General features: G+C 32.3%; 1 protein-coding gene across 6 annotated transcripts in view; it reads right to left on the reverse strand.

The window, feature by feature from the left end:
* The window catches only part of Gpo1 (glycerophosphate oxidase 1), a 115090-nt gene that overhangs the window by 38321 nt on the left and 55750 nt on the right, over positions 1-21019 (reverse strand). For all 6 annotated transcript variants that reach the window (XM_035374917.2, XM_035374914.2, XM_035374916.2 and 3 more), the window contains 5 exons: positions 18481-18566; positions 9884-9991; positions 9580-9714; positions 252-430; positions 36-167 (listed from right to left, as the gene is read on the reverse strand). In XM_035374917.2, the coding sequence (XP_035230808.1) occupies positions 36-167; positions 252-430; positions 9580-9714; positions 9884-9991; positions 18481-18566 (640 nt within the window). The remainder of the gene's footprint in view (positions 1-35; positions 168-251; positions 431-9579; positions 9715-9883; positions 9992-18480; positions 18567-21019) is intronic.

Raw genomic sequence — 21019 nt, forward strand, 5'->3', positions numbered from 1 at the left:
ACACAATACCTCAAAATAAGGAAGTCTAAACATACCTCAGCTTCAATATAGGGATACTCTTCATGAAGACGACGACCTATTATTGGCCATCTTTTACCAGTCAAAGAAGCTTGTTTGGCTACAGCAAATGCACGATCCCCATATGTATTTGCTAAATGCTGTGCTACCTGTAAGGAGTCAAAAAAATTAATTTTGTTATAAATTAAGGAAAGGAATGTTTTTAGCATTCCCATCAAAAAATTAAATTTTACCTCACTTTCAAGACCATAATCTTGAACAAGCCTGATATACATATTAGGTGTCCAACCACTTGCACCCTCCAATAAAAGACCATCAGTTGCACATTCATTTTTTGGGTTCAAATTACAGGTTTTTACTGCAGCATCAACAGCTTCCTTAGCCATAACCCGATAAGTAGTCCATTTCCCTCCTGTGTTATAAAAGTATAAATTAAATGATTTATTTAGATCCAGTGTTCACATTCATGAGCCAACAACAAATTTCCAAACGTATTCTGTGTACTGGAAAAAAAAATCCAGTAAAAGCTTTAAATATCTAGCATTAACTTTTACAAAGAATATGATACACTCTTAGACAAAAAAAAAAAAAAAAAAAAAAAAAAAGAGAGACGCACCATGATCCACCGAGAAGATATAAACAAATTGGACACAAATTGATATGCATACAGGTTTTGACGGAAAATGCAAAATTTTACATTTTGGTTGCCAATGAATGAACAATTGTCTCTACAGCGCATCTGATCTGCGCAACTGGCAGGATATTTAAGAGGAGAAATGATGATTCCAGGTCATAAATTCTTCACAAATTTCATTCCGTGTACTCTGGTAGACAATAACTATGCCTCGCATACGGGTGTGTGAACGATATGCTCAGATGTTAGAATTTGAGAGAGGTCATGTAGTTGGGCTCAAAGGAGCCGCTTCATCTTATTGGCGAATAGCTCAACATTTCAGAAGGAGCAATGCCACTATTAGACAATGTTGGCAGGAATGGGTGAACTATGGCCGCACACAGCGTCAAGAAGGAAGAGGTAGGCCTACAGAAACAACAGAAAATGAAGACCGAGCAATTGTCAGAGTGGCACTCATAGCCATCATTATCATCGATTGTATGTGCAACTAGTGCTTCAGTGACTGCAAGGGCCATTTATAGATGGCTCACAGAAAGAGGGCTGAGGTCACGACGCCCCTTCCACTGACTACCATTGACCTCTGTACGACGTCAAGCCAGTTTGCAGTGGTGTCAGGCTCATTCTCACTGGAATGTCACTGACTGGAGTAGAATAGTCTTCAGTGATGAGTCCCACTTTGAACTGAGCCCCGATGACCAGTGAAGGCTAGTCTAGAGATGCCACGGACAGTGGCGTGATACCAACCTGTCTTCTGGTAAACAGGCCGACAACCAGGAGTGATGGTCTGGGGTGCCATTTCATTTCATAGTAGGACCCCTTTGGTTGTCATCCATCACAACCATACAGAACAGCGGTACGTCGACGAAGTTCTAAGGCCTGTTGTGTTGCCCTTCATGTCATGCCACCCTGGGCTTACATTTCAGCAAGATAATGCCCGCCCCCACACTGCACATGTATATACTGCTTGCTAAACATTACCTTAGCCAGCAAGGTCGCCAGATCTCTCTCCTATTGAGCACATTTGGAGCATTATGGGCAGGGCCGTCCAACCAGCTTGGGATGTTGGTGATCTAACGCGCCAGTTGGACAGAATTTGGCACGATATCCTTCAGGAGAACATCCGCAACTTCTATCAATCGATGCCAAGCCGAATAACTGCTTGCATAAAGGACAGAGGTGCACAAACGTGTTACTGACCTTTTTAACTTTGTAAAGCTCTATCACTTCAATAAATCATCCAGTTTTTCTCAAACTGTAATAATTTGTTTTTCTGTACATGTACATCACTTCTACCGATTTTCGTCCCATTCGGATAACTCATTTTTGGTGCTTTTTTTTTTTTTTTTTTTTTTGTCTAAGAGTGTATTTTTGCATCATCAAACAAATTTTATTTCTTTACTTAAAATATGTCTTTAATAGCTATTAGGATGTCTCACAAATATCTATGTTACTAAGGAAATGTACTTTCTTCCTTAAAATGGAAAACCTGATTTTCTAGTTTATTTTTAATATTATCTATTTATAAGAAGATTCACTATTTCATTAGGGATATTATAACAATACCTTTTTGCAATATTCTAATTTTATTGCATTAAAAATCATAAAAAAAATCTGACAGCCTGGGCACAACGTAAGTCTAACTAACACCTAATGACAGCAATTCCACATTAAGGAAAAATGAGAACAAACAAATGTTCAGAATATTTTATTTTTTACAGTAAGAAAACAATTACATTACTTAAAATTTATAAAAGAATTTAAAAAACAGTTTACATATATGTATTACTTAATTAATGACATGATTTATTATAAGCTTTAAGTAGCCTATTTAAAAGATATGGTGATTTACACATTAATTAAATATCATCCAAAATATTTGTATGAAATCATTCAAAGTTAAAATAAACTCGCATATTAAAATTGAACAGAAACAATATTTACACTAAATTTTCACAAGTCTTACATAAAGCTACAATCAGAAGGGGTGATTTTTTGTTCCCGAAAGTGATCACCCTGGTCATGCAAGTCCAATACTAGAGACTTCCTATGAAGAAGAGCACCTGCAGGCTCTTGGTACGTTATTTTAACCAAATACAGCAGATGAAAATTGTCACTTACATAGAACCATGTATTTGTTCTCAGTTCACAGATATCAAGAAAATTTTTGGCCAATCACATTCTTCTGGACAGTTAGAATTATACTGGTAGGGGGTCACAGGCTGTATTTAGACTCTGTTTTTATACCTATACATCTCCATTAAAATTTCTTTCCATACTCTCATACAGTTTCTAGTACAATATAAAGTTTGTAATACGGACTTGTCGGGACCTCGGCGATTCCGGATTAGGCGTTTTTTCGGATTATACATCATCAATTTAAATCTGGTAAGATGGCATGCAGAAATTATACAATTAAAAATATGAAACTGTAATTTATGAAATAAAGAGCAATTATGATCTAAAGGGTATCAAAATTTACAAAAAAACCTTAATATTTATTTGTTTACTTTATTAAACATTTCTTTCAATGTAAGTTGTTTAAGTTGCTTCATTTTTTGTTTAATAACTTTCTCTATAATTCTATAAACAGACATAAGTTCTTGTTCAGTTACGAAGTTCCACTGTTCAAGTCCTGTAATTGCTGTGTCAAGAATACCGACTAACTTGTCAATCAAAATTTTTTTGTTTTCAATAAACTCTTTGTCACTTTCTTCACTATCAAAAGCGGTATTTTCTGGATCTAGAACCATACAACAAATTTCGCCATCCGTAAATTGATTCATGATTGGGGCATTGCCGTTCGCAATGAAAAACTTCTGTTATATCATCTTCATTTATTACCGCTTCTCCATATTTCTTTACAAAATCCAATAACTGGAAAATTTCACCTTTAGTTTGCGATGTCCGAAAACCTTCAAAGTCACAGCTATCATCTTCATTGTCCTCACCATGAAATATGGTAGCTGGCCATAAAATGTGCCAAGCATTTTTTAACGTATCTGGAGACACATCCTCCCAACATGCATGTGCATGCATAAACACACATGCGTAAATGCATTATGCTCATGTGTAAAGCATGCAAAAAAACGTTTCTGGCTTTGAGGTCCGGATTATAGATCATTCCGGATAATGGACGTCCGGATTACGGACTTTGTACTGTATTCTCATTTAAGATGTTTTAATTATTCACTGGTGTGCTGGAAAAAGAATGGTATTTATTTCTATCACGCTTGAAACAGTATGTTACTTTTTTTCACTGGTGTGCTGGAAAAAAAATGGTATTTATTTCTATCACGCTTGAAATAGTATGTTACTTTGCATATTAAGGGCTTAAATTTAACTGGAGCCCAGCTGAATTACTTTTCAGTTTTTGAGTGAAACTATAATTCAGCTGGAGTCCTAAATAAGATGTGGTCCAATACTTTACTATTTATCATTAATATAACAATTTATTAAATTTTTATAGTTATCTCTATATTTTATTGAATATTAATTTTAATTATTTAATTATTTTAATTATCAATTATTTTATTGGTTATGTCACTTGTTCATTTTTGTTTCAATTTTCTGACAGCCATCCACAGAGCTAAAACACTTCTAATGTCAGAAATTAAGCCATTACAGTGGTTTTTTAAAAATCAAACAGAGTACTCATAAGCACTTTTTTTTAGAAAAAAAAAAGCACTCCTTTCACTAACACTAAATATAACATTAAACTTAGCTAGGAACAGAACATTCTCACAGCACTGTTCTCAGTTTTTTTAAAAAAAAAAATACAGTTTAATATTTTTTAATAAGAAAACAGGATATCAGGTTTTTTGTACGCTAGGCTCCCAATTTAGCATGCTCTGTCTAATAACAGGAAACTCAACATACTGCATAAACCCAAATGACAAGTTTCTACTTAGTTACTGTACAGTGTCTCAATTCTCTCATTATAGAAGAGATTGATGATAAGGCATATTCACAAGAAGTGGGCATCATACAGATTTTAATTTATCATCATCAGAATGGGTAAATACTATGAAGTGACTGAATTCATAAAGCCAGGTAGCCTGAAAGTCTTACTGAAATTGCATTTTCACTGTTAGACTATATACTGAACATACTGGAGATACAGCATTTTAGAAATAAGAATTTCTTCATCAAGGTCATCTGAATAGCTTGGGGAATGAAGAAAGGTGGAAATTAAAACTAACAGTCAACACATGTTCCAATTTTTCCTTTTGATCTAACCTAACAACAACAGAAACATAAATCACTGTTAACTTAATGCATGTGTTAAACATTTAAAAGAACTTCAAGTGATTATTAATTTTAATTAATGATAGACATTGCTATACCACAGCTAACAATGCAGCAAAGGAACTCACTTGGGACTTCAAATGTCCGTTGAACGGTTCCGTTGTTATATTTGCTAGAAATTCAACACAGTCAATATCCTATGTCAAATCAACACAGAATTGTTCAGGTAGATGGATATTTGAAAATAATATGGTGTCAATTCAACACCTACAGTGAGATCTCAAATACCATGATGTATCACTGAAGGGTCCAGAATGTATGTCTCATCTTTCAGACAATCTGCATTCCTTCATATATATGCACCGGAAACACAAAAGCAAATTATTAAACAATCAAAATAAAGTACTTGAGAATTATATGCACATAGTGGTGAGATTATTTCACACATAAGATTTGAATGTACTGAATACATGACACATGTCCATGAAAGAATCCTTTCCAAAAGACTCTGCAAAAGCAGTTAGCTTTGTATATTTGTAGAACATATAAGGTAAATTATGGAAAGTCTATTCTAGGAGCCTGTTACATCACTTGGAATCAAATTCAGGATACAAAGACCAGTGCTCCAAGGATTTAGTTGCACAACTTTTAGTCTAAACCAGAAAGGAATGAATTTTTTCATCACGATAATAAGCTTATGAACACATCAAGATTGGAACTTGGTTAAAAGAACTCTCTGCAGATTTTACTACATTGGAACAATATTCTTGACAGCCTTTGAATGGAATTGATGCTGAAAATTACTACTGTAAAATATCACAGCTAAGTCTCCTCAAGTTTTAAAAATCTCCATCCAGAAAATTTATGGAATTATGAATACTACTACAGCAAGCAGATCAGCAGTATCTCTGAAATATTTTCATATAATAATAATATGCAGGTACCTATAATTGCCTTGTATATAGCTATAATTACTTATATATTAGACCTGTGTGTTATTAAGACATACATCCCATATATTTTTTTTAGTCAATGTTAACTTACTATCCAAATATGCACCTAGTGGAACAGTTGATAGAATTGTGAATATTCAGTTTTAATAGTCATAAAAACAGACATTTAAAAATGAAATAAAAGTAAGTCACCATATACATTCAAGTAAGGTTTGCCCTTTGATTTTAAGGAAGAATTATTAGGGAAAGAATATTGATCCATGTAATCTTTACACCACTAATTTTGTTAAGGAAATAAATAACATACAAGTTCAGGAAATTGGTGGATGGACTACTTTCTTGCTGTGAATTAAGCAAAAATACATTGGCATTTTTAACAAGAGGAAGTGTGTCTCAGGATATTAACTGAGAAGGTTTTGAACGTAATGAGCATCCTAAATGCAATGGAACGAAATGAAGATAATTTACTACTAAGAAACACTTCTGTTTTTGTTCACTAAAGCAAAAAAGACTGTGAAACTAACAACTCATTATGGAAGGTGAATGACAGGAAATCAGGAACTGTTGTCCTTATAATAGAGTGTGAAAACCTCTGTGGCAATGTAAAGCCTAAAATCTGGTTCAAGTAAAGTGTTAACAATTATTATTATGAAAATGTTGCTGAATGCATGTTTGAAGAAAGCATCTTAAAGCTTTGTAGGCATGTACATATGAATTTTGAATTTTCTGCATAAAGCATTTAATTACATTAATTTTTATTGTCATTTTCACACATGCTTTGCTTTTCATGCATTGTCATGAGAGCTACTAAAATCTCTCAAGCTAGAATTCACAAATCTAATGACCTGCACAATGTCTGCACCAGAAAATTTCCATAGAAATTTTTTGATAAAAAGTGTGGGCATTATATGAGTGCACATGATATTCAATTTAAAAGATAAAGAAATGCTGCTTTCCACATGGTTAACAGATGGACTTAGTTTAGAAAAGATAAAATCAGAGATGAAATCATTTATATTTAATTAACAGAGGAAAACTCCATCAGGCAAACATGATTCAACACATATTAACACACATTAATAACTTACTATTTCAGAAAACTAACCCTTTTTTCTGGCCAAATACTGCAGTGTACAAACACTCAGGAATTTTCAAGTTATATTACAATTTTGTTTTAAAATGTGACTGTATTACTTATACTTAGGATTTTAAAATGAAATCAGATTTTGAAAATGGGGGGAAAATAGAAAATATGACAATGGATATTGTTGAAATGAGCTTGTTATTTTGTTGAAGAATAAAATTAATATAATATTTATATGTTGTTGGTTTAGACAGGCTTCCTTAAGTTCACATAGTTGAAAGTATCATTTTGTTACTTCACAAGTTCAGTTCTGAACATGTTCTGGGATCATTCTCTGCGAATCATTCATGAAATAATTACAACTACATACAAGAATATAACTCTTTAACTAGAAAAGATACACACTAATTAAAAACTGAAGGAGGGAACCCTTAGATGTGTCAATTTTAAATAAAATTCTATCAATTTCAAGGGTGATCAGATGTAAGTCTACTTCTTCAGGTTAGGTTACTCAAATATGGCAAAGCACATAAGGGTTATCTGCCTAAGGAGAGAGCTACCTTCATGGAGGACTTTCTAAAGGAACTGCCTCGCATTCCCATTACACTCGGAAAATACTACAAAAACGAACCTTGCAACCAGCCCGTATGCCTGAGGTCAAACTCCAGCATTCAGCAGTCTTAATCACTCAGCCACTAGTGAAGCCATGCCCCTTGTTCAGAATTAAAAATTTTTTGGAGAGGTTTGCAAAGTGATAACCACTATATACTAGAACTTCAAATGAAATACGCATTAATAAAACAAAACTCAATTACACACAATGCTAGTTCGAGGGCCTATAGAAAATTTTTTACTACTAAATGAAGAAAAAAAGCTTTCTCATTTTCTTTCAATGGATTGAAAAAACTGGTATATACCATTTCTTTTACACAGTTTAGAATTTTAATAGTTGGCCAACTGCACATTTATTTACTTTTCTAACAGCATAAGGCTCTCTGCCAACTGTCTCATTTGGTAAAATACAGGGCTAAGCATAGGTGAAAAAGTAGTTACCTAGAGTATCAACCAAGTTGTTCCCAAAGGGAACAGCTAAATAAAAGCATATTTTCCTTCAAATTATTAATATGCTTAATTTTAAGCATATTAATAACTGTGCCAAATGTACTGAATTGCTAAGGCAATGGTCTCAATCTGGCAGCTTGTGGGCTACCCTCAAAGTAATTTTATATGGCTTACAAATACGTTTACACTATTTTCATTACCATTAAAAATGAATGTAAATAACAAGAAAATCTAATTAATTTATACCGTGATATACATCCTATTCAAAGATCTAAAGATTGATCTGATAAACTTTTATTCGTTCTTTTCAAAAATAAATCAGAACTAAGAATAACTGCTTTGTTTTGAAATACATTTACACCTGAAGAGCACTTTTTTCACAGCTGAAAATTAAGAACCCAATCAACCGATAAGCATCTACCATTCATGAATCCAAACACCATTAAGTGGCAAGCTACAGTAAGAAATACAGAATTTTATAATTATTTACATACAAATTTAGTTATATCTGTGTGCCCAAAAAAATCCAATAAATAAGAAAAATACACTAGGCTATCATTACTTATTTTGAGGTTTTGTTCCACTTGGGAAGTTTCTATAATTAAATTATTAATAATTTAAATTATAGTAAGTTATTTCATGACTAATTAAATATATTAGAATTATTTGAAATGAATGTTAGGCTTAAATATTAATACTTACTTGTCACTAAACTTGATTTATAAAGTGTGACCAACAAAATAAAAATCTCTTGCAAGATTTGTAATTTTTTGTAAAATATTTTTAAATTTGTACTTTTTGTTATCATTATTGTTTATGCAGGGTTTGATAAATACTTAGTAAGCAAGATTTAAAATCAAGTTAAAATATTTTTTTTTTATTTTTTTTTATTTTAATGATAATTTTTTATTTTTTTTTCCTCAAAGAAATTCTGCATCATCAGCTGTTTTCAGATCATGCATTTTGGCCTCTATGTAATTTGAGATGGAGACCACTGGCCTAGGGTACCAAAATTGGAGCCAGGCTGGCAAAAATACATCATAAAATCTTATTGTTCAAATGGCCAGCATGCTGAAGATACACAATTTTTAAAGCATATGGATTCACAAGTATCTAAGATTACAGATCTGTGTACTTTTATCATCTACAGTCCTTTTGTTTTCAAAAGTTAAAATGTAGGTATAATACACTCAAGTCATTTCTATTAAATAAATAAACATACAGAAGTGATAACTTGCTTAAACTTTCATAAGATACCATTAAGCTGAAAATCCCTAATACTTCTGTGATATTGTAAAGTGCTTATGGTTATTGCAAAAGAAATCAAAGTATGAAAGATGCTTAGTATCAGAATAAAGCAACTACAAAAACAAAACAAAACAAAAATCTATATGGATACCTGCAAATGAATTTGGATACCTGAAACTGAACAGAAAGTTTTAAAAAGGATTTTAAAATCAGCAATTTATAAACAAAAACTTCTTATTCTTCGTGTCTTTTTCCTACAGTAAATACTGTTAGGGTATCTGTAAAATATAATCCATAACAAGAGACTTTAAATAATTTTTAAATCATTATTTTACCTGCAATTGTTATAAGATTTGAATCACTGACATGCAAAACATGATTTCGAGCTAGAGACTCTGTAGAATCTTTGTTAGGATTCAAAACTAAAGGACGAATTCCACTCCAAGCTGACATGACATCACCCCGACGAACTAAATGAAAAATAAGTAATTAAATTAATACAATAGATGCACATCACAGAAACTGCTTTTTAAACAATTTCACACTTTCAATAAGAACACTCAACAGGAAAGAAGACAGATGTACCCACGTATAAAAGATGCTTAGCTTTGGATTACTATTGAAAGAGAGATTACGTACCTGTAATTTCAGGACTTAAGTAATTCTTAACTTCATTCAGAATGAACTGAATTTCATCTTCTGTTGGTCTTGGATGATGAGTCACTTGACAAGGCCTATCAGTTGTGCCTGAGGAAGTTAAAAGTCAATATTTTAATTTAGAAATGATACACTTTTGAAAAAATACATATTTTCAAACTACAAATTAAAATGAAAGAAACAGTAATAATAACAAATTTTCTTCCATCAAAAATGAGATTTCTAAAAAAGGCAATAAAGATATTTAGACTTATTTACTAAATACATAGAAACTGTATAAGAAAATTGAGCAAAGAAATAAATGGAACTGAAACATTAATCAAACCCATTTCAGAAGTAAAAATAAAGCTGTCATAGCTATAATGAAAGTCCTTTCGGCAGACATAGACATTATATCGTTTTCAGTGTTTGCAGCTTGTTATGGATTAGTCAAAGATAGAAGAAGAATTTTGAAAACTCTCTTTCATTGTAGCTTATACAGCTATTACATATCCTTAGGTTTATCTTTCAATACATTACTAAGGGCTCTAGGCATTGGCTTCCTCAAAATATTTCCATTTTGTCCTTATAATGGTTTTTATTCTAAAATCTATTAAAAACAATCATTAATTTTTAGTTCAAAGGACATAAATGTTAATGTTTGATCATTCTTTTTATAGGAAAAAAATTGTACTGCATTAGTTAAATAATTAAAAATTTAGAAAACCTGAATCAAGACATATTCAGTGAGAAATTTTTTTTTTTTTTTTTAAGAAAGAAATCTGATTAAAATAAACCGGAAACAGTGGAAATTTAAGCACACAAATGCACTATGTCCTTGGTAACAACCCATCTGCATTTTATATTTGTGGTAGCATATGTATTAGCTTCTGATATTATTATAACCTTTCATGAAAATAATGTTTTTAAATCCTTGCATTCTTTAGTGCAAAAATCATATTATATATATATATATACACATCAAAGAGACATTACATTATGACCACCCTGTTAATAACATATAGGACTACCTTTAGCTCTAAAAACTGCCAGCAACCAGTGTGGCATTGACTAAACAAGGTGCTGATATGTAGTTTGAGGTATCTGGTACCAAGTGCTCACTAACTGGTCCTGCAATTCCCGCAAATTGCGAGGGGGTAGCGTGGCAGCACAAAATTGGTTTTCCAGATGGGACCACAGATTGGATGTCAGGTGAATTTGGAGGCCAAGATACATCATTAAAGTCACTAGAATGTTCCTTGAACCACTCCCTGATGATTTGACCTTTATGACATGGTGCATTAGCCTATTGGTAAACACCATCCTCCACTGGAAATACCGTTGTCACGAATGGGTGAACATGGTCTGCAATGATGTTCAAGTAATGCACAGATGTCGGATTGTTCTATGGTGATTATGAGACCTAATGTGCTCCATGAAAACATTGTCCACACCATAATACCCCTGCCATTGGCTAGTCTCTGTTCAGCTGTGCATTTCAAAGCCAGGGTTTCGTTTGGAAATCGGCGTATGACAAGCCCATCGATGTGATGGACCAGAAAACGTGATTCGTTGGAACATGCAACTTTCTTCCATTCTTATAATGTCCAGTTCTGATGTTTCTTGGCCCACTGCAGACGCAGCTGGTGATGATGTGCCATCAGTGCAGGGACATGCTTCAATCTCCTGCTGCGTAGACCCATACACAGCAATGTACGTTGCACAGTGTGTTGAGAAACACTGTCTAGGTCACCACTGTTGTAGCTGGTGGCGATTTCAGCTCTTGTAGCTCTTCGGTCACAGTGACAATGTGTAGCTTTTCGGCTCTGCTCTGGAATCAATGCTGGCTGGCGACTTGTCACTTCACCATCCATACACTGCTTTTGATTTGTTCTCACAACAACTGCACGTCAACAGCCCACTTAACATACTGTTTCTGATATTGATGTTCCCAGTCACTGAGCCATAATGATTTGACTTTTATAGAAGTCTGATAAATCAACTGCTTTTCCCATTATGTCGATAACTGTGCTATGTTTGGAAAGACAACATGTAGCAGCTTCATATACTATAACAGCAGCTATGCATACAGAGTGTTTTTGTTCCTGGGCAAGCTCACTGTTATAGATGGACGGTGGTCATAATGGTAATGACTCTTCAGTGTATAGATACATATATGAGTTTATGTCTTCTTTCCTCTCATTTTGTAAAAAATATTTTACAGTAGCAGCAGTCAGTTCAGTTTAATTTAATCTTCAGGTACAAGTATCAGAATTAAAAAAATCTGAACATGATTACAACATAGACTGCTGTTTCTTCTTTGAAAGGGTATGATAAAAATATGAGTGAATTAGAAAAATCAAAATTTCATACATAAACTGCTCTAATAAAATGTATGGCATTGAAAAATAAAATCGTAATTAATTTCATAATACTGAAAATGCTTTAATTCTTAAGTATACTATAACTTTATATATATTAGAAACTAAAATGAAATAAACAATAAATGAAGTAAGAAAGAATAAAAGACAAAATTAGGAGAAATTTGGTATGTGATTAAAATCAAGATATCAATTAAATAAAAAAAGATATATCTAAATATTGTCTGACTGCTTTATAAAATAATTCTTAGTTATGTTTAAGCTAAATATGTTTAGATATTAAAACACTTTAATATTTTAAGCTTTTATGCTATATAGATCAATTTGCATTATTTATCCTACTATTATAATGTAATTTAAAATGTTATGAGTTTGATGCAGATAATTAACTGAAAGAGGTTAAACTGAATATGTATGAAGGAGCTTATTTCTTGAAAAAGCTGTATTTAAGATTTTATTACTGCCATACTTAATCTTTTAGTTTAGCAAAAGTATTATCCAAAGGGTTTACAAAAAGAATTCTATATTCCTGATTTTGAATAAAATATATATACATGCACTGAAGCTATTAAATACCTGAGTACAATAAGTATAGAAATTATAGCATAAAAGAATAATAAAACACTTCTAACTAGAAACCGAAAATAAGAATTTATGGAAGTACTATATAGTTAGGTATCAAATACACAGGTCCAAAAATCAGAGGTTCAAAAGAAAAATTCTCTATCAAATTCATTCAAGATCCCCCCCCCCAAAAATGGGTAATCTCCATATAATCTAAAATAATCTTCAAGACTTAAGCACCATGCTTTCAAAAAGCATGGCAGCCAAAACACTCCCATAAGCCCATTATTAGGTTAGGAAACATTTAAGACAAACATTATGTGCATTTAGTTTTCACAAAAATATTAAATGCATTTCAAACAGCTATAAATTAAACAATTATCATATGCAATATGTATACTTTTCCTTACTATAAAGAAAATACAGGGTGTGTCAGTACAGCGGTGACAAACTTTCAGGACAGATAGAGTACAAACAGATCAGTTAAAACTTTTAGGAGAAACAGAGTACACCTAGACGATGGGAAATCACATAGCAATGCATGGTCGGAAAAGCTTTCCTGGCGCAGTGGTGACGACACAAAATGCAAAAAAGGAAGGACACAAACAGCGAGACAAAACATGTTTTATTATGTTTAGTACAGCAGAAACCTACAAATAAGAACAAAAACAAATAACGATCGTCATTAAAGAAGGTGTTCAAAATTACGACCCCGGGCCATGATGCAGGTCTTACTTCTCTGGTGCATAGAAGATGCATGACGCACGGTTCCTGCATCATGGTCATGGTCGTAATTTCGAATACCTTCTTTGATGATGATAATTGTCTTTCTATGCCGTCTTTTCTTTGTTCTGTTGTACTCCGAATAATAAACATGTTTTCTCACCCTGTTCATGTCCTTTCTTTCTTGACTTTTGGGTCGTCACTACCACACCAGAAAAGCGTTTCTAACCATGCATTCCTATATGATTTCCCATCATCTAGGTGCACTCTATCTCTCTTGAAAGTTTGTCACTGCTGTACTGATACACCCTGTATACAAATGTGAATTTAATTAAAATTACAAAATTACTTCCAATATTCTCTTCTTCTCTGTCATATTTTTTAACTTCTAAATTTCCTTAATTTTTTGTCAATGCATACAAAAATATAATCTTGCATTGCCTAGTAGAATGTCTGCTCTTTTTTATATTCTATTTGTTATTTTACCTTATGTCTGTTCTTCAATGCCATCCTCCAAAATCTAGATTTTCTTTTATCAGTACTTTGGTAAGAGAAAAAATTCAAAAGCCATATGTAAATTTTTGAGTTTTGGTTAATAAGTAAACAGCTAACTGGATTAAAGAAAAAATAGCAGAAACTGTGATATTCTTAAAATGCACAGTTCCATTTAAGTTATTATCAAAACGTTTATTCTAATGACAATTATATAGCAACAAAATAAAATGCATATACATCAAAATAAAACTTGTATACTTTTTAAATGAAGATCTTAAATTTAATTTTACATTGATGTTCTAAATTATTTCTATGGATAAAAAAAAAATATTTCATGAAGTAAAGCGAAAGTTTATTTTTTCCTGAAATAAGGAAAAAAGCAAACCTTTATACTACTGTCCAAGCCAGTTTGACTAAAATTGTTTATGTAAAGAAAATAATGAGATGATGTCAGCCAAAGGCATGGCATGTGCCCTGCATCAAGAACATTTGCCTGCTAAATCCCAAAATTAGAGTTTGATTTAAGTGTTTATCCCATTAAAATACTTTGTGTGTGTGTATTTTTGGCATCACATGGAAGAATTTCTGAGTTAAATAGCTGCTGGGCATTTAGAAGAAAGGCAAACAAGTATGGAAACGGAAAGATGGTCTGAATGCTTCAACACAGATTTTTGTCTACTGGAAGCAATTTAAAAACAGAAGCCAAGACACAAAAGGGAAACAACAGCTCTTCAACTGGATTTAGGATTTCTCAAGTTACGCTAAGCACACTAGGGTTACCTGCCAGAGAGAAGGAATGCCTTTGTGGAGGACTTTTTATGGAAGATCAGCTTGTATTCACATTTTCACATAAAAGAATCCACGAAAATATCCATTCAACAGGATTTGAACACAGATTGAACTAGTAATATTTAGCAGCCTTATTAGTTCTGGTACTGGGTGGGGTAACTGCTTCTCAAGATTGATTTCAATCTGCGACTGACTGCTGCAGTAAGAACGTGTCTGACAAACTGAGCTTAGATTTTATAGCCAGCTCTAGGACTTTAGTATTAACATCATCCACCTCAGTTGATACTAAGAGCATCAGGGCTAGTCTCTACAAAAAATGGCCTGCACTCTTTTTAGTAATAAGATGAGATCAATTTAAAACCTAATTCTAAATTAAGTTTACAGGCAGAAAAGAGAAATATTAAATATTCTCATTATCATTAAATGAACATGCTCCCCAACACATTTTCATTTGCAGATCTACATGCACCAGGGTTATCAATATGAAATGCTACATCCCCAGGTATTGCATTTTTCAGGCATTATGGATATCTTTCTTTTTTAGGCACGAAATCTCTCATATTTAACTAATACTAAGCTTTTGGGAATCTTGAAAAAGTTGTTGAACAGCAAAATTCTTCTTTTGGAGATCTCAGTACTTTGAAGATCAAATTGGTTAAGAGAAGAACTCACGGCATTTAATTCCAATTAAGTATCCTACTCAGAGCATGAAATTGTGCTGTGATATCTATTCACAAGCTGAGAAAGATTATAGTAGTATTTCTTGTACCAGTCCTCTGCTACCCAGACACTATAGTGGTTACTGATGCTGACTGCAATCTGATGGACCCAGGTTAAAATTCTGAAGAAGGTTTGGATGTTTGTAAATGTATAGTGTTGCTGCAGTAAGGCACACTTAAAATACATAGTGAATCAAACATCCTTTGAGTGGGTGGTGCAGTGATACAAGAAGTACTACAGTCAAAAGTTTCCATAATCCGGAATGATCTATAATCCGGCCCTCAAAGCTACAAACTTTCTGCGCACGCGTAAACGCTATGCGTTTACGCATACGCGTTTAATGTATAACAGACGATATAAGCTAAGCTAAAATGATCTAATTATTTATTTCAGTTAATGTTGCATATTGCGTTGTTCCTTAATCTTCTAATTGTATTTTTGCAGACTGTTAGAACAATTTTATAAAAGTAAGCTTGAACTTTCGATTATGTCAAAAAGAATTTCCGATTCTGGAGCTTCCAAAGGATCTACAAAGCGAAAGCATGTTTCGATGTCCATCAAACAAAAAGTGGAATTGCTGCAAAAAATGGGTAAAGGCATATCCTTTGCTTCTCTAACCATTCCGAAATCTGTTTATCAATTTCACGCTGCTCTGCGAGGGGGGAATGTCGCGGCGCGCAATGAACTGAAGTTGATCTGTCAGCACTATCCTTATCTTCAGGGCAGATGTTTTTATTTTATTTGGCTTATAATTCCTTACTAAATGTAGTATTTCATCTCGATGTACTCTGTCTTTGATATGATTTAAATCAAATTCCTCATCATTATAAATATCACGAATACACATAAATAGTTTTTTGGTTGCAATTTTCTAATTTTGACTATGCGTAACGTACGCTTTACGCATGTGCACGTTGAAAGAAATGTTTAATAAAGTAAACAAATAAATATTAAACTTTTTTCTGTAAATTTTGAACCCTTTAGATCATAATTGCTCTTTATTTCATAAATTAAGGTTTCATATTTTTAATTTTATAATTTCTGCACGCCATCTTACCAGATTTAAACTGATGATCTATAATCCGGAATCGCCGAAGTTCCGACGAGCCCGGATTTAAGACTTTTGACTGTATAATGTAAGAATAATAAATTTGTGAAAAGACGTTGGCAGACATTTCCTTTATCTTTAGGGAAAAAGCAAAAAGTAAGCAAAGTCACTAAAATCATACACATACACAACAAAATGTAGAGCTTAGTAATTCCAAAACTGCTCCATGTCCCCTCCCCAAAAAAGGGGGAGAATGAAATAAATGGCTATAAAAATGCACATCATATAAAAATAACATAAGAAATAAATATTGTTTATAGAGCAAAAATTACACACAACACTAACACAGTAATAAAATAACTGAAAGTAATGCAGGAAGAGGTCATCTTAACTCTAAATGTAAGTTATACTGCACAGTAATTATTTGATTATGGCAAAGGCCGCGAGAGCTACCTGCCTAAAAGGAGGGATACATTCATGGAAGGATTTCTCATAGAAACTGGCTCGCATCAACACTGCACATGAAAATACCAAAAAAGTGCTCTTGCAGACGGCTCATTCCTCAGGATTCAAACCCAACCAGCTCTGCAGCTTTATCTACTCAGCCACTGGCAGGTTAAAAAACAGTGTAGAACAGAGCTTAATACTACCTTTAACTAAACATTTTATGGGAGAAAGGAAAAGGGGCAAAAATTTAACACCTACAGTGACTTGAAATAGTCCTATATTTAATGTAAGAGTTAGATAGAAATTTGTTTATATATTCACGTAGTAACACTCATTCACGCAACACCTCATAATAGGCATCAGCCAAGAAAAATGAAGTTAGAAAGATACGAGGTGCAAATCTGAGAGCTGTTTAAGTACACATTTATTAAGTATAACATAACCTTTACTGACTACTGTATGAAGTGAACATACAAATATTACAAGAACTGGTGTACTAATTTGTTCTAATAGACTAAACTATCATTGTAATCTCTATTACTTTTTCTTTTATAATTCTATAAAATTTAACTGTTATGCAATATTGAATATTTCAGGTTTTGAGAAATTTTTGAAGCGGATTTTGTAAAATGAAAATAAAGTTATTTATTGCAGAAAAGTTAATGGTATCTTAAAATACCATTAATTATTTAAGAATGTTATGAATATTATTATATAATTATCATATAAGACTTTCCATGCCACTTAAAAAAGAAGGTAAAAATCAAATTAAAATGACATCACGAAAAATATATTTTATTTCATTGAAAATACCAAGTTCCAGTCAGAAATACAGAACAAATAAACAGCCTCAAAGAGAAAAAAATCAGGAATGCAATTTTTTTTTCCTTTTCTTTTATTTCTTTCTTTTCTTTTCCAATTTTTAGGACAATTAGAGAAGAGTACTATAAGAAACCCAATGAAACCTGTAAATGCGAGTTTTCGACAAACATTTCATGAACAAGTTCTAAAGATCTAGAAATACAAAAATACTTTCCTGATTAAGAAAAATTACAGGCAATAAAGATGATAAAAAAATAACTATAATTTGATAAATAAAATTGAAATTACTTTTAACAGGAATTTAATATTTTATTTAGCAAATTATATGAATTCGTAAGTTAATTAGATAATTTATTACAAGTAAGAATATTATTCAATATTCCTGCTACATTCATTTCCATGATTCAGTATCTATGCCAATTTAAGGATCCTTTCCCTCTAATTTTACACTAGCATATTTTTCTCTTTGTTCCTCCTTCATTTTTTACAGCCCAAGGAAGTGAATAAAATAGCAAGATAGAATAGAACAAACTGAAATCACAGTAATTATATTCATAACCTGCAGCCATAAAAGGAAACAAATGGAAATAAAAAGGGAAACTAGAAAATACCTGCAATTGTCATTTTTTGCCATGGCAAGAAAAATATAACTCTCCCATCACTTGTTGCAGGATCTAATAATCCCATACTTTCAGGGCTGTAGAATAAGAATAACATAAAGGAAATATTAATGAAACAAAACTTTCAAGTATTACCTCTAGATTTAAAGAAATGGTTAATGTAAATTTTACAAGCATATTTCAGGAATTCCTTGCAAAATATGTTGAATTATATCTATACAGTACAGTTAAATGCTTCAAATACTGGTACTAAAACTACATCTTGCAGAATATGCATAATTTTATGTGATGTGCATCTATAGACTATAGAATGGTTTATTTCCCTGCAGAGATTTACAAGATATATTTATGTATCTAATTAATAAATTAGTTAAATAAACACATTTCTGACAAAGCATATAATACTTGGATACACTTATTATTGCACAGCATGTAGTACAATGATGCGATTAAATGCAAACACAGCATGCAGTACTTGCTACACTTATTTCAGTAAAGCTTTTCATGCAAGATTCAAGATGAACCAAGAATAAAATTGAAAAAAGTAATTACTTTTATTAATTACTTGAAAAATTTTGCTTACTATGAACACTTTCCCTGAAAAATTAATATATATATATATATGTGTGTGTGTGTATTTTGCCAGACCTACAAATACACATGAATCAGCAGAAAGGGAAAAAAAGACTTTTAAATATTTTTAAATTTTTAGTCAAATTAAAATGAACATTTTAAGAAACTTTCTTTCATACATATAATCTGCACAGCTTACAAATCCTGCACATTCTTACAATAAAATGTTTCATAAACTTTCATTTCAGGTGAGAAAATTTCTTGATAAACTAATTACATTCTCTGAAAAATTATTACAAAATGAATCCAGACTTCTAAATTTAAATATTTTTTTTTTTTTTTTTTTTTTTTTTTTTTTTTGAGGGAGGAGAAAACCCGATACGACACAAAAGCTGCAGGATATCCGTTCAAGGAATGTGACAAGGTGTGGTTAAAGACGCTTTCCTAAACTACAGTAACCTTGGGATGGTTCTTACACAGGCCTCAACAAGCTGAACGACGCATAGTTTGGATTCGTAAGTCATCAAATTCTAAGCCTAAACTCGCTCATTACAACAGGCTAACCATTTACTAGAGCCACAGTACACAGCCCCAATAGTAGTGTACATATAATGTAAATAGTATACTAAGACCATGCTCATATTTGTATATACATTTGCAAATTTATCCATTTATTTATGGGTTTAGAATCTGATTTGTTTTATGTCATTTATTACAATTATTGTTCAAGTATTGCATTGGTTTGCCCTTAGTTGTAAGTATGACTTCCAGTCCAGGAACTGTGCTGCCCAGCACAAGCAGTCCTTGCGAAGGAGCTAATGTCACGAATTTTGTAGATAAATAGAAAATTTTAATAAAATGACATATTTATGTACAATATTCGTAACAGCACAAATATGACTGCCCCACCAAAGTACACAGTAACAGAAAAATTCAAATTCTGAATGCAGAATTTTAAGTTGCTTAGATTACTGAATTTTCTGCGTATAACATATGAGCACTGTATTTCATATGGTAAGAGTGTGTAACTATTTTGAAGCAGTATAATATACACAGACGTTATTCTAGGAACATGCCAATAAATATCACTACTCCAAGAAAAAATTTATCAGGTCTCTAAAAAATAATGTTTTCAGGCTACAACTTTTTTTTTAGGGTGGGGAAAAACTGAAAGCCAAGTTTTGAGGAATCAGGATCCAAGATCAGTTATTTAACTGATGAAGATACAATGTTGCAAGATAACTAAAGAAATTTTTGTAAGATTTCTTGGATATATTTGAGTCTATTGCACATGCATAAAAAAGTTGACGGGAGAGAAAACAAATTTTTTATACCACAAATTTGCAAGGAGAATAGATGACTTAACAACCAGCATTGAAATTTCTCGAAAGAGCTGAAATCCTCAAATGTAAATTACCAAAATTGTGAATTTACATATGAATATTCAAAATCTTAAAGGAACTACTAGACTCATGTCCACTGAAAGGTATATATGCAGAAAACGTTTTTAAGCTAAAACACACTTTTGTAAATTTCCTCTAGATAAGAAACTTCTCTGAATTTCAATAGGAATCCCAGCCGTATATTATACATTAGTGAATTTAATGTCGAAATTGGTGTCTAGTGAAGTTATTACATGACACTTTGTCACTCACAATGAACCAATCTTATGCAAAGACAAACAATATGGAAAAATTGTGTCTACTGTCAATTTTATACGGGTCAGTGGGCTGAATCACTCTCAATATCAAATTTTTCTTTCGAAGCTTCGATCATTCAATGGTGATATAGTTTTTGTCAATTATATTCCCAGGTATAAATTGATAAAATTTACTGAATATAGTTTATGGAATTTATGGTCCAAAATTTTTATTGAAATATTTTAAAAGCTATCATTTGTTTCACTTTTTGGTAACATGCAATGTCATGAACAACTATTATAAAGGGTTGTAGAAAC

The sequence above is a fragment of the Stegodyphus dumicola genome, chromosome X1 (assembly GCF_044657685.1).
Source record: "Stegodyphus dumicola isolate Sdum_Otavi_A_Nest chromosome X1, ASM4465768v1".
NCBI lineage: Eukaryota > Metazoa > Arthropoda > Arachnida > Araneae > Eresidae > Stegodyphus > Stegodyphus dumicola.